At 40.4% G+C, this 15,819-nt stretch overlaps 1 protein-coding gene across 5 annotated transcripts in view; it reads right to left on the bottom strand.

Moving 5' to 3' along the window:
- LOC144720623 (phosphoinositide 3-kinase adapter protein 1-like) overlaps nucleotides 1-15,819 on the bottom strand; it is a 165,115-nt gene that overhangs the window by 100,998 nt on the left and 48,298 nt on the right. For all 5 annotated transcript variants that reach the window (XM_078597496.1, XM_078597495.1, XM_078597497.1 and 2 more), the window contains exons 5-6: nucleotides 5,636-5,780; nucleotides 5,042-5,184 (exon numbers count right to left, since the gene is read on the bottom strand). In XM_078597496.1, coding sequence (XP_078453622.1) covers nucleotides 5,042-5,184; nucleotides 5,636-5,780 — 288 coding nt within the window. The remainder of the gene's footprint in view (nucleotides 1-5,041; nucleotides 5,185-5,635; nucleotides 5,781-15,819) is intronic.

Below are 15,819 nucleotides of genomic sequence, written 5' to 3'. Positions count from 1 at the left end.
TTACTGCGATTTATTTATTTCAAGTTCAAAGTGATTTTACCCAGAGCCCTCGGTGAATTGAGTGTATGTATAAGCTTGGTAAATATTTTTTCATAGATTAATCCTATCACCGCCAATGATCAAATTATGCCGAATGTTCTCAATATTTTTTTTTTCGAAAGCTAAGCAAGTTTTTTGCCTGGATCGTCCGTGGATGGGTGACCACTGTGCATAACACAGGTGTTTACAGAGTCCACATGGGTTACATGGTGGGCAGCAGAGGACCGTGCAGCAAACTCTGCTGTTGCGCAGTCTGATAATCCCAAGTCTATACTTCATGCCTTCACTAAGCTACATTGATTAGCGTGGTGAATTAAGGTCAAATAAACCTCCACGATGCTCATGGTGGGGGAGCCCTCATCCAAAAAAAGGCTGAACATGACCATCCTATCACTAAATGGTCAAATCTGAGTGCATGACGTTCTCTGGTTTGAGTGTGTGTGTATGTGTGTGTATACTGGATAGGGGAGCGGTAGTGTAGCGGTTAAAGCGCTGCGCTACGAACCTGGCGACCCGGGTCTGATTCCCGCTCACGGCCGACAAAAGTGACGATTATCTGAACCGGTTCTGGGCACCACCTAGGTCGACTCAGCCTCAAATGAGTACCTGGTGCAATATGTAAACATCGCTACTACGCAGACAAAGGCGGCCGGGCATGGTGCTTGCCACCCACCCCCTCGTGTGCCGTGCTGGCCTTAATAGGTCAACGTGACACTTTTTTTGCTGATTGGCTGTGTCGAGTGGTGGAGGTTTACGACACATTTATAAATAACGCGATCTAACCCAAAAACGTTTATTATGATTAATAGGTGCTTGCTAACAGCACATGCCCCAAAAATCTGTTAAGGCTATGGGGGATCTTTGTCCTTGTTTTTCTGGATATAGTATATATTCAAATTAATTTAAATGCATAGACCTTGCAAAGGAATGTTTTATTAGCAGAGCATTAGCAGCAAAGAGACAGAAATGACAAGGCCCATAAATGTCCAGCTATTTCCACTTTATTCATTACAACAGCCAAAAGGGAAAATTAGATGTTCAAAGATCAGCATTTTTTTTTATTAATAGTGCTGTGCAATGAAATCCACATTGCCAGGCACTTATCCCCAAGGCTCCCAAAGTGATTAATTTATAAAGAATAAGAAAAGAAAAAACCTCGTGTCCAAAGTGCTATCTGAAAGGCATTCAAGACATGTGCTGCCGTGAAGATGTTTTTCTTGACCCAGAATAAAACAATGTAGGTGGTCAGTATTCCGCTCAGCAACCACATCGACTGTCAACATCAATATCATGTTTGCGTTTTAAAAATACCTGCAATCAGCATGAAATGCATTTCAGGTTTGAATATGCAGCAATACGGGACTGTGCCGTACATAATTTCTGACAGCCTCACACGATTCCACATTTGTTTTTGCCGCGCAGACACTGGCAGTTATGCTGTGCAGTGGGCGTCGATGTTTTCAGTTTTCAGTTTCATTTATTTGGAATAACCCTGTGAGCCATTCGGCTCTTGATTCGGGTGCAACCATAACAAACAATAAAATGACAAGACACATTTAAAATTTACTGTACGCAAATTGAAACATCCCCTACAAAAATAATAAAATCTTCCAGAAAAAGCACCATTTGTTTATGCTGCGTACAAAAATGTGCAAAAAAATCCCATTTTGATGTTAGATCACAATAACAATAATAATACAATATAGAATAACATTTTCAGTATAACTCTATACTATATCAAAAAATCAGGCTAAACTAAACCTTTCTAGAAATTACTAAAATAATGCTATAAAAACAATGTAACAGTGATCATAAGAAATGTGATTGAAAGTTTACAATAGCGACATACACAACATATATTACTAAACCTAGCATCCTTCGCTAGCTGCATGAGTCAATCCATAATAGCAGGAGTAACAAAAGTAGTAGCAGCACAATATAATCAAAATACGTGATAATTTCTCGCATTGGTCATCTATTAGAGTGCAGCAGGGGACAACAGCTGCAACCCGAAGTCCATGGCAGAAGGTTCCTGGCTACCACGTTGGGAAATTGCACAGACAGCGGTGGGAGCCCCACTTCATTCCCCGCACCACGTCCCACGACAATCACGCCACACCGCCGCACATCCTGGTTACAATAAAAGAAAACACTTCCAACGATTCGTAATAATGAGTTAAATTATGATGTGACCCTGCTGCTCTATTTAAGACCGGGAGCAAGTAAGGGTTTCACCATTCTGGCAAATTGCCCGATGATGCTGGATGTAATTACCAGCGAAACGTCGTACTCAAAAATTGTAAATGTTGTGGATTCACTCTTCAACACACCGGTGGGCTAAAGTAGTGAACTATTTGTCTTTTGTCAACGTGACACTTTTTTTTTACTGATTGGCCATGTCGGGTGGTGGAGGGTTACAACACATTTATAATTAACGTGATCTAACCCAAAAACGTTTATTATGATTAATATTGGTCGCAAAAGCCTACGTGTTAAACTGACTTCCAACGATGCTTTGCGCCAAGTAAGTTTGTAAGATGAGTCCTGAGCAGTGTTAGCATTACTAATTTAAAAGATTGTGAAATTACATTACAGCCAATCAAAAGTTTCTGTAGCTATTCAAATGACTTGAAATAAATTATTTTAAGAACAATGGAAAGAGACCAACACTGTCTAGCTGATAGAGTTGTAATGTTTTACATAAGCAAGAAAGATATATTTTTGTTGGATACTAAAATTATCCTTCCCAGGCCTCGCAAGCACAGCAGGCAGTGTGTGTTTGTCAAGGCAACATATGCAGAGACACTCACCAAATGCACTATAGCCAATTAAAGTCATATACACCACCTTTTCTTTGTTATTATTTTAGCAATTGTATTACTAAGGGGCATTAACGCGGCAGAATCCTCCACCTCAATTGATTTGAAGGCCCCCAAATCAATGCCAGTAGGGCCTTGGCTTAAATGGGCCTTTAAGTGAGGAATAATATGACATATGGCTTAGCCTCCCTAATGTAGAGCTGTTATTGTTTTCAATAGCCAAGACATGGGTGTGAAATATATTCCTCATGTCTGTGTCACGACTGTATTTTCCCACAATCTTCCCATTATACAAATGTAAATAAGATTATATATCTCTCAGGAGAATAATGTAAACACGATATTAAACGTCTTTTTTATTATATACATAGCTACTGCACATGCAAATTAACGGAATGGCCAGTATCACATGGAGCAACAATGGTATATAAATACAGAACTGCGTCAACGCATAGGTGGTAGGTAAAGGTGCAGCCCTGAATTTTCTTGTTCACGCCACTGCTGGCGGAAGGGCCTATGCTCCTGAGAGGGCTATAGAGAACCCTTAGAGAGCCCCCTCTGGAGTGTAATTTGGCTCTAATCTTCCACTCTGGCCAAACATCTTGGAAGAGGTGGGCATACCCACACTTTACCCCACCAAATGTGACCCGCGATTGACTCATTTTGTAAAATAACTGGATTTGGCAGAGACAGAGGGATTTAGGAAACTTGTATCATTGTTTCAACTGCCACGCCAGGCAGAATGAACCAGTGACATCTGGATTGCAAGTCCAGTGTGCTAACCATTATGCCATGGCAGAATTCCAGAGCTATTTAGTATCTAGACAAAAAAAACTACGGCAATACACATGAGGTACCATTAAATATGGTTGACCTGTGCTTACAAGGCAAGTATTTAATATTTTTATTCCATCAAATTATTCATTATAACGTATTAGAGTTCTCTAGCAGATACAAATATTATCAGCTTTTTTTTTAACAGCAATTAAGATAATGCTGGCTCTTATGCATTAAACTCACCAGAAGATGTGGAAGGTGGTTCAATACTAATTTGTGGCTCCATGAGGGCCTGCATTCACAGGTATGTGTTGAGGCGATATTTATTGAGGGCTCTTAATTATTTTTTTCTTTGTAGGTTCCATTTATTAAAAAATTCCCCAAATTTCACCCCCGACAATCTATTCATTTTAGTTGCTGATTGTAAGCCCGAAGTTAGAAAAAGAGCATTATGTGCACGTATACCATTGTTTTTAGCTTAGTTTAGATGTACAGGAGTGAGTTTATATTTTAATAACGACATTTATTTTCCTTCTCTGCATGAGGTATAGTAGTGAGCGGTGTGTGCATTGCGTTATGAATGCCATACACCTAAACGTTTGATTCCCAGCGGCAAGTGAATGGTGAACTTCTTTCACACCATACGTAGGAAACCGTGCTAATTGGAGGTGTGGGAGAAGGACAACAAACTAAACACAAAAATGCAGTTCTAAAGAAATGAGTTTTCAATCTAGACTTAAAAGTGCATAGCTCCAGTGACCGTCTTTGTTCGATGGCCAGCCAAAAGCTTATGCGAGGATGACCGGAGGATGACCTGAGTTCACGTGATGGTTTATGCTCCTTGATGAGATGAGCAAGATACTGTCAACTAGTCCACAGCTCTCACCTTCACTCGTCTATGTAAACGACCACGGCTACCACTTTCCCCAACCCATAATGATCAGCGTGGTCAAGTATGGTCAACCAATCCCCATGACTAACATGGAATGTTGAGGCTTTCATCCAGGATTGAATTGACAAAGTCCTGAAAATTACTACCTACGAGACTGAGAAATTACTGTGCACGTTAGAAGTTGAAATTATTATTACAGCCAATACCTCTAAAACTACCACAACTTGCTCATCACTTCGCCCTCTGCTCCTGCATCCATCTGTTGCAAAGTTAACACTCTACCAATAGCCATCTCATAAACCGGCTATTTGATGTAAAAATGTGTGGATTGCACATACATATACTCCCCAGTATTTAAAGGCATGAAAGGAAGGTAATGGTTTACGTAGGACGACCTCAGAGTGGGTTGGTGCTGTGCTCAGCAGTGCGGGGACATTTAATTAACGCGCTGATATAATCAAACGCATCAGGCAGGTCTAAAACGCAAAGCATAGGCCAACTGGCAGGGCGGTACCTGGCACATGAAGGCAATGGGGTTGTTGACGTCCCCCAAGATGTCCCCAACCTCCTGCAACGCCGTGTAGTACGTCAAGGAGGTACTTTCTCGGACGGCCCCAGCAGAGCACACGGCAACTTGCACAGTACCTGGGGGCAAGTCTGCAAACACAGGGCAGCATTAAATATGTATAAGTATATTACCTGAGAGGAACACGAAAAAGTGTGCACATTGTCTTGAAATGAAGTTGCCAAAAATGATTTGTTGGTCAACAGCAAAGTTCCCCAAAATACATAAGGAATAATTGAATAGCTGTTAATTCGAAAATACATTGTCATACGGCAGAAAGTGAAACCGCCTCTTATCTATCGCTTTCTGGCAATCAACGCAAGCCAGCATGAGTGGGTTTGTTGACATCAAAGGCTCCCTCTCAGGGAGGTATTCGACAGACCCAGGTTTTATGGGTTAACAGACAGATGTGAATCGCAGATGGACCATCTGCCCTCCCCAAGTGGCCTCGAAGAACATCTAGCCTTGCACAAGTACCACGGTGATTGAATTGCATTGTGGGTATCGTCATGTCTCGTGAAGAGAGTGCGAAGGAGACCTTACCGGGTGCTGTACAGCGAAGGGTGTATGGGTTTACACGCTGGGCAGGGACCTGCAGTGCAGGCTGATTCTTGTGCATGAATCTGCATGTGAGCGATGGTTGCTCTTCAAGCTCTTTGCCAAGTAGCACGTGCAGCTCCATTTGTTGCTGCACAGACATGTCCAACGTGCAACGCGGAACATTTAAAGAAAGTGACGTAACGCCACTGCAAGTGTATAGGTTAATGCGGACTGGATTACTTGCAAAATGTTTCTATTTGGTGTTTGAACATCTTAACACCTGTTTTATTGTCATAAAGGGTAAAACCTATTCTTATTTTCACAACTGTATCGGTGTTTGCGGGTGTGCCGTAATGCGGTCTCCGATGTGTTTACGGGTCGTGCCGCGTGTGTTGCTCCGCACGATGTCCCGACGTTTCGCTCCACACGCTGGGAGCATCTCCAGGAACCCAATCAGGCAGTGGAAAAATCTGACAAATAATGCCAGGCCTCATCGCAGCACGTGGAGTGAAACGACAGACATCGTGCCGAACAACATGCGGTGTAAGCCCGAAAACACGTCAGAGGGCGATGCAATATATACTGTGAGCACAATCTACACAAATAAGCAAGGGTCTGCAGTTACTGCAGTTACTGCAGTTACTGCAGTGTGCATCTTTATTTTCATGAAATTCGACTGAGAGATAACACAGGCGTGTTGATACACACTCTATCTGTATTACATTTCAGCATATTCATTCAATTTTTTCACAATGACTGCCAATCATACATTTGTTTGTGACCACCATTAATATATTATTAATAGCTTAAAGATTATTACAATACAGTATTATATGTATTTGAATTTCTTGTGCACCATGCGTAGCCAACCGTGCTAATCGGAGGTGTGGGGGAAGGACCACAAACTAAACACAAAAAGCAGTCGAACGAAATGAGTTTTCAATTTAGATTTAAAAGTGCATAGCTCCATTGGCTTCCTAATACCAGACTAAAATATATGAATATTGTGAGATTATTCCACTTACTGGAAAATACACATTAAAAAATTCCTTAACAATTAAAAAGTTCCATTTGACAAGCTCTTATGTGACTATTCAATTTAAAAGTGCCATTTGGCATATGCTGAGGTGAAATAATATTCGAAATCAGATTTATTTTTTTACTGCCAATGGCATTCAAAAATCTATCTCGTGAGTGAGCTGGATTACAGCATGTGTAATTCAGTGAGCGCTGAGTTTCCATCAAGTGTAGCGCACAATATTATTTCTCACCAGCTTGAGGGCACTATTTACCTGTGAGCCCAGCAATAAAAAAATGTTAGTTAGTCAGGCAACTTTAATATGCAATTACCAGTCTCCTTATTTAATCTGAGTTATGTTCAACTGTTTACAGAGGCAAGAGATATGCAACATTATTAACATGCCATCAAAGCCATCAAAGCTGCTTGACTATTCAAACAAATTCTAAGCTGCAAAATAATTAGACGTGAACATCTCATTACTATCACAACACGAATACAATTCTGGAAAGAAACCCAACAAACCGTCAGTGTTTCAGACAGGTTATAATGCTTTTCAGGTTAAATAGATTGATAAGTTTAATTCCTAACCAGGTGGCAGCCCATGAAAGTATACTTATGTTGACAGTATCAGCGCGGTCACTAATAATTGCAATAAAAAAGCAAATCGTGTAAAAATCTGTTTGACGCTTCCTTTGGGCTTCTCCAAATTCCCAGAGGGAACCAATCACTGAAACGCACAGGCAAGACCATGAAGTCTAGAGTCACTGGTATGTGCAAGCCCCAAGCAGCGGATCAAATACAACCTCTGCATGCTCATCACTAAACTGTTTGCACCAAACCAAGTGTTTGCGCAAATCATACCCGGGCTGAAGTGCGTTGCGTGCGGTGCCAGTGGCTGCTGATGCCACTCATCGTCGTCGACTACGGCTTGGCAGTGCACGGTGACCTGCTGGTCTCACGCACCGAGACATCGAGATACGGCCCCCCACGCTTTTGGAGTGTCTGATCCGGCGAGTGGAGCTCACTGCCCGTCGTCAAAACTCCCTTCTGGATTTGTGACTATCGATCAGTTTTGCAGTGGACGCAAGACGGACATGTACTCCGCAAAGTTTGCGAAGAACAAACGTAGCGCCTTCGTGATAGCCGATGTGCGATGAGAATGGTGAAAGTACCAAATTTGCTTATTATTGTTGTTTATTATAGACTCTGCGAGAATATCGAATTGGGTAAAAATCTCAGAATGTCACATGTGGGTCATTCTCTAATGTGACATGTGGCTGGTTTTGCTGTGGTTTCACTCTGTGCTTAATGATGGCATAATAGGCGTTTCACTGGTGAAACAGGGAGACAGAAGCAACACTTATTATAGAATTGTATACGTACTCTGTCACTGACTTAAAATTAAACCTGCTATGGCAGCAAATGCAGTATTAATTTAATTACAGCACTTGAAATGCCCATTTGTCAAGTCATTAAAGAATAAATCTAATTTGTTAATTTAAGACACTGACAGTTTACGTCTTAACTGTTTACTGTTTAAACCAGTGGCGGGGAACCTTTTTTCTGCCAATGGCCATTTGGATATTTATAACATCATTCGCGGGGCATACAAAATTATCAACTTAAAAATTAGCCTGTTATATTTGGTCAAACATTTAATTAACTCACCCGTAATGTGATGGCTGGAACTGCTTCTCTTTGGTGAGGCGTGTGATGCTAGCTGGTATTGATAATGTTGCTACTCGCAACTGCTTTTCCAGGTTTGCTCCTGAGATTTATTGAATTTAGAGTCCCGCCTGTGGTTGCTTTGGCAGGGCCAGACCCAAATGATTTCACGGGCCTTATACGGCCCGCGGGCCAGACGTTCCCCACCCCTGGTTTAAACAGAGCAGAGTAGTAATGATAATGCCTGGATGTTGGCCAGTGGTAACAATGAAGCTGGTTTTCTGTGTACCTTGAGAGCCTTAAGCCTGCAGGCTATCATTACCAATGTTACGATGGGGTTTGGGTCATATATCGTGAGTAGAATGTGTCTATTCTTTGGGTCTTTCGGTAAAGTCACGTAGATAGGTTCAAAGAAAATAACAATAAGACCCTTACCGAAAGACCCAAAGAATATTCATTCCTGCAGTCACGAAAGCTTTAAGTCGAAATAGAATGTGTGTCTTACACCCTCTTCCATGCAACACAGCCAATTAATAAGTACTCAGTGATACATATTCTGCAGTTGCTTTGAGGGGGTCTTTAGTATGGACTGACAGATATGATTGCATGAAGTACGTTACACTATTCAATTTATTTCTACCCAAATATATATTTATGAATATACGCATTTCTTTTTGTAAACAAGTAATGTCATTAAGTGAGCGAAAATGTCACCACATGGTTAATGCAGGTCGAATTCATACTTTAACGATTTAAGTGCTCAGCGATGCACTGTTAGCCTCCTGTTTCATGAAAACAATATTTGATATTTTTATATACGAGATAAAAACATAATCAAAACATCACTAACCTTAAATAGCATTACATGAAATTGACATCGTGAAGGTGGAGCGGTAGAGTCGTGGTGAGTACAATGAGCTATGAACCGGCCCACCTGAGTTAAATTCCCAGTGGGGGTTAATATCAGTGAAAGAGTTACATTTGAACTAGTCCAAAGTCCTCTTAGCTAACCCATATTGACAAGTAAGGTAAAGTATGGTCAAACCATTCTCACCACTGGCATGGCATCTGGCAGGGATTCGGTCAACGAGTGCAGATGATTTAGATACATTTTTAACAGCGTTGCCTATCTAAGATCCTTTGAATAAAACTGGAAAATACAATTAGGCAACAACATAATTGGAAAGAGAATGGGACAAGAGGCAGTCAGTATTACAATAAAGAAGAAACTACGTTGGCTTGTGCGTCTATTTAGGACCGATACCACAAACAGGTGACATTGAAAAAAGATGCAATTGAAACTGATATACGGCAGAACAAAGACAGACAGAGGAAGACCGAGGACCCGCTGGAGAGACAGAGTAGACAAGAGACTTGGCACGATGGGATCTAGAAATAATAACAGCAGAGAAGGGGGGCGAAAAATCTGAAGAATTGGCGGGAACTTGTGTAGTCGGCGCTTGCAAGAAACACACAATGCTACCACCTGAGGATGAGATATTTACAAAAATGTCACAAGTCTAACACAATGGAGGGTCACATTTAAGGGGTCATCTCATTGGCGCTGTGTAGTGGCCTAGGATTTAAATCGTTAATTGTGTAAATTAGACAGGTGTGGCACAATATAATGTCCTTAAAGTATGTTTATTATCATTATCAAAGGTTGTTATACCTAATCCTATACAAATTCCCAAGCAACACTGCAACACGGTAATGTATGGAGATGATGCATTAAAAAGTGCAACCCCCTGGTGATGCATCACAAAATCTTTGATGTTCCGCTGATGTTTCTCATCGTCAATGTTTTTGCCTCCTTTTTATTAGTTATGAAATAAATTCCATTCAAATTGATTGAATTCTTATTATTGCACAATGAAAATACTAGCCTCACTAAATGTAGAATATGTATTAAATGAAGTACATTTATTGGAGATTCAACTGATGTCACAATTAATTGTTAATGAAATCATTCATATAACTATAATAACAACAACGTATTCCAACATAAACATTGGCCATTCTATTTGTAGACGTGCAAAAGTAGGTCACTGAAAATCATTCAACTCGAATGTAGTTCGATATTTTGGTTACTTTACCGAATGTGGCAATTTCTGTAGTCAGTAATAGTTTAGCCCACTGACCTGCCGCATTGCCATATTTAATTTCCTTGGAACGCCGAGAGTGATCCAATTATTTTTCAGTTTCAGAAAAGTAAATACATTTAGTGGCATTACTGTTTGCTAAGTTCAAGAGTAAATTAGCACAGGGTGCTTTAAATAACACAGGTGTGCTGTACAAAAAAAAGTATCCTCCAATTTACAAGCTGCATTCTTAAATGTTCTACCTAATGGTATATCCACAGTCATTTACCATTCCTAACTTTCAAGATAACTTCCAATAACAATGCTGTGATGTCTATGCAATACGAGATGTATTGTATTTATTTTCAGCTGTCTTCTTTGGTTCTCTAAATTAGCTCCTACACTTCTTAGGTTTTCCTCCCCTTACACAATGCTGTATTTATTTAGATATTTTTGTGATTTATAGCGCTTTGAGTATTTTGTAGAAAGGTGTTTTATCATGTCATTTATAATTACATGTCTTCTATATGTTTTGCATTGTTTATGCAATTCCAAATTAAGCATATTTCTTTACACAATTGTATTATGAAACTATCTCCGACATATAGCAGACCATTATTTTGTAGCCACAGTGGTCCTTAAGTTAGCCACTGGTCTTGCACAATACACAAGTAATCATTGTGAAAGCGCAATATCATTATTAGTGCCGTGAATTTGCTTGTACTGAATCAATGCTGCTGAAATTATTAATTCCCAGATACATTAAGGAGACAAAGTCTGCTTATGTATCTCACTGCAAAACTATTGAATCAGTCACAACATAAATTAAGGTATAAAGTTGTTGCTGAAGGGAACTTACAGGTACAATTGTCAGTTGATTAAAATAAGATGTGTTTACCCATAAATAATAAAGTTTGGGATTTTGATTCATTACCACTTTTTTAGTCATATTTACGAACATTATAGGGGGAAAATACATAGAAAACAACATTCTTTGAATGCCTATGAAATTTAAATCTTATAAATCAGTCTCCTCTGTAAGATACGGAGCCATCTCTTCGACAATATCAATCAGCTGTTGACAGCAAGAGTGTCATTATAAATCGGTAGGCTATCTATAAATGGATCATACTCTGTACGTACTGGAGGCCAGTCATCCAAGAAGTCCAAATCTTTCTTTCCGTTCAGTGACAGCAAATAATAAATTAATGGACTCATTTATAAATGCATAGCTGGCTTCCACTCCCCGCAGACACGTACAGATATAAACAATTCCCTTTATTATTAAAAAGAACTGCTGCTGAACGAGTTAATATTTCATAAAACAGCTTCTGAGAGCACAGAAGGGCTGAGCGAGGCAGTAGATGTAAAAGCTTATGCATTACCCGCAATCAGGAAGCAAACACTCATTACTTAATAATCCTTCATTACTGCTTACACTCGCGAATGTGGGTGCAAGAACCAGAATGGCCAATAAAGCCAAGACAGCCGGGTACATTGTCATTTTATAACAGTACCCCCCCATGCGAGATACCCAGCTACGGATTGTTCACAGAATACCAGGTAATCATACTGTGCACTGTAAAATGCAATCGCAAGGTGAAAGAGCAAAAAAAGAGACAAACATATAACTTGGGATATATTTTTGACGAGACACGAAGCTATACAAATGCAGATAATGGCACACGCTAAGATGGAGAGAAATATGGAAATAAACATTTACAGATATGCGTAGATGTGAGAGAAGGTCATGGAACATTTTGCCAAACGATGCATATACAATGTTAAGTAAAGTGTAGTATGTAATGATCATTTAAAACCTTTTATCAAATCACTGCTGGATGAAGGCCACTCCATGCCATGTCAGTCCTTTGGGTTCTTTGACCATACTTCACCGTGGTGGTTGGGCGGGAATTGAATTCAGGCGACAGGGTGCAGAGCCTATTACGCTTACCAACGTACTGCCGATCCGACCTTTTAAAACTTTTTCTCGTCAAGGAGCATAAACCATCACACTAACTCCGGTCATCCTCGCAGCAGCTTGCAATCAAACAGCTTTTGGCTAGCCATCAAACAGTCACTGCATCGCGCGCTTACAGATGCGCTTCTGCGGCCATCTGGAACGCTCTTCCTTCTGATATTAGGAAGCCACTGGAGCTATGCACTTTTAAATCATCTAGATCAGGGGTCGGCAACCTACGGCTCCGGAGCCGCATGCGGCTCTTTACGGGCTGCTTCTTGACGATATGTACGTATGTACAGTATGTACATAGATGCATTGCGGCTCTTGAAATACTGAATTTTGTACCGAATTGGAAAGAAATGGCTCTTCTTGTTATTTTGGTTGCCGACCCCTGATCTAGATTGAAAACTAATTTCTTTATTACTGCTTTTTGTGTTTAGTCTGTTGTCATTCCGTTGTACCTCCGATTAGCATGGTTGGTTACGTACGGTGCAAAAGATGGTCAACATACATACAGCGTAAAATACAATATTTGAAATTCTAAAGTACTAAATGCTACACTACAGGAAAATAAACCAACATGTTTCTAGTTATACTGCGTTGTATAAAGGGTAGGAAGCAACAACATCACATTCACTTTAAATAGACTCTCCCATAGAGTAAGTGGCACTGTATCTTTTGAATGTAAGTGATGTGCACACAATTTCGTGACACAGAGAGAAGCGCAGTGGCGGAATTTCTATTCAGTAGTCGCCCGAATGCGAGGACACTCTAAACCGGAAGTTGTAAAAAATGTAACAGCTGAAGCCTTCGTATTGATTCCAATGACTGTTTGAGCGTGTCATGCCTCCCTCAAACCCCCACCTTTACATTCTCCTGCCTCATTCCTTGACTTTGAAGCACTGGGAGTAGAGGTTAACTTGGAGAGAACGTACATTTCCAGTGGTGTGCTTCTTAATGGAAGTACAGTTTTTTGTTTTACATTGAAATGGGAACAAAAATACTGCATGTATTGCAAAGATTTGTGTGACTACCTCATGCACTCCGTGGAATAATTTTACTTCCCGCCCTAGATGCTCACCTGCGGTTTGAAAACCACTCACCTCAGAATCAGAATGAGAACATGTATTTATCCTGGAGGAATCCGATGACCTATAAAGCTCTCTTTAAAAGTTGTCCGTAGGGACAGGTAAGGATGTTACAATAACAAACAATACAAAAACATGATAGGAGTCCAAAGTACAAGAAAGGTAAGCAATTCACCCAAACACTTACAGATACAACTAAACCATCCCCATCCTACCAGGCAAAGCCTACTTAGGTACACTATAAACTTATTTTTCAGAAGCGACCTGTCCACAAATGATAGCTCAACAAGGTGGCCCATCATTTGGGCATTTGAACCTTATAGCGGGACCCCGGGACCCCGAATAAACGGAAGTCAAAATCGGAATTCATTTTTTTTTGGCGACTCCGTCCCACCGCGCACATAAACGCCGTGACCCACCGGCTGAGAGGTTTAGCACTTTATATTGTTGAGATTATCCTATTTTTCAGACCGCCAATATTTTTAAAAAAGAGGTGGGTTTTATCACAGGCAGCATGTCCGCCTCAATGTTAGTCCTCCCAACACTAACCTATTGTGTGCCACTGCCATAAGCACACACAATAAATACTCAAAGCAGGCTTATGTAAACATTGCATGCTGGGGGAGTGACAGGATACAACTTAATGCCTCGTGCCACTGCCAGGAAGTATACATATTCTCGAAGTGAAGAATAGTATGACACCAATAATGATACTTCCTCAGCAGCTGTGTTCAATCCACTGCTGGATAAATGTTTCCCGAGCCATCACCATCCCTCACAGTGTTGTGATGCAACGATCCATCCAGCACCTGTTGCATCAGCTTATTGCATTGCTCCATCCATGCGGTGGATGGGATATCAGTTTTCACTGACAAAATATAATCCTTTTTAAAGTCTCTAATGTATTAACCTTTATATTATTGGTTCTTTTGGTAAAGTCACGTAGAAGGGAGAATTTTTTTTTTTATAATAATACAAAGAAAACAATAAAATTCTCACGACGTTTCGATTGAAACAAGCAATCATCATCAGGTGTGAAAACCACAGCAAGAAAATGTGTGTGGTTTTCACACCTGATGATGATTGCTTGTGTTGCAATCGAAATGTCGTGAGAATTTTATTGTTTTATATTTTTATGATTTTTTTTTCCCTTCTACGTGACTTTACCGAAAGAACCAAGAATATGAATCCCTGCAGTCACAAAAGCTTTAAATCGAAGTATGAAACTTTGTTTCTCAACTCCCATAAATACAAGCCTTTAACAAACTACCGTAAACCATGTAGAAACATGTTTACATAATGTATGTATGGAGAGTGGTTGCTACGGTAATAAAACGAGTACTTGAGTTACTTATCTACCAGAAAAATGCCTGTGAAGAGACGTTGGCCCTCATTGAAAAATAGGTGCGTTCATTTTACAGGACTTCTCCGTAGCTTTCAGGGCATCACCACCACCAGCCCGGGTTGTTAACCTCACTGCCTTGGTAGGTGAGATTATTTAGATTATATTGGTGCTATAAATTAACCTTATGGCGGGACACCGTGGTCTCATAAGCCCCCGGCTCTCGCATAAACTGCGTTGCGACGTCATTTTATGTCTGTTGAAGGCGAACAATACGGCAATTTATTCCTCTCGACGAGCTCTTCACGATGCGCTTATCAAAGTTTCAAAGTTCTGTTTCTTCTGCGCATTCGTCCTCGCTGCTGCGCAGTGCATGTAGAATTAAGTCGTATACTCTATGCGGAACATTGTATGGGATATGGGTAAAGCGTGCGACTTGTCATTGCAAGGATGGAAATGCAAATTCCAGCCAAGGGAGAACTCAGCGCTTTGTTCCTCCAGGGTAAACAAAATAGGGACCACTTTATGGCAAGAGTAGTTGTCCCATGGGGTAGACTGAGTCCTGCCATAGCAATGTGGAACTTCTCATACTTGCTCAGGGCTCCAGAGGGAACGAGAGTGACACTAATTTGGGCAGGAATACCCCTCTTTGATGTGAAATAATTCTAAACCTAAGTACAACTGTTTACCTATAACTGGGAATAATGAATGAATACAGATAGATGGGAAAATGCAATCTTTGTTACAAGTCCATTTTAAAATAAAACTACGACAGTACTATATTGCATATATATATAAGCACACACTTTACAAATACAAAACTATAATGACGTTTCTGTGGTAAGTGTGCCAGTCAGCGTGTGGGAACTAAATTCTGAACGATACATTGTGTGCCACGATGATGGATGAGCAAATAATTTAGTTATGGGCCTGAATTTCCTGTCTGTACATAGCTAGTTTTTTTATGGGTAGGAGATTTTTTTTTACCACTGCTATTGTGTCATTATAAACTTTACGTGAGGCTTAC

This window comes from Lampetra planeri, chromosome 9, assembly GCF_965212315.1.
Source record: "Lampetra planeri chromosome 9, kcLamPlan1.2.h2, whole genome shotgun sequence".
Lineage (NCBI taxonomy): Eukaryota > Metazoa > Chordata > Hyperoartia > Petromyzontiformes > Petromyzontidae > Lampetra > Lampetra planeri.
Note: the sequence above shows the minus strand (reverse complement) of the source record. Positions and strands in the feature narration are given on the sequence as shown.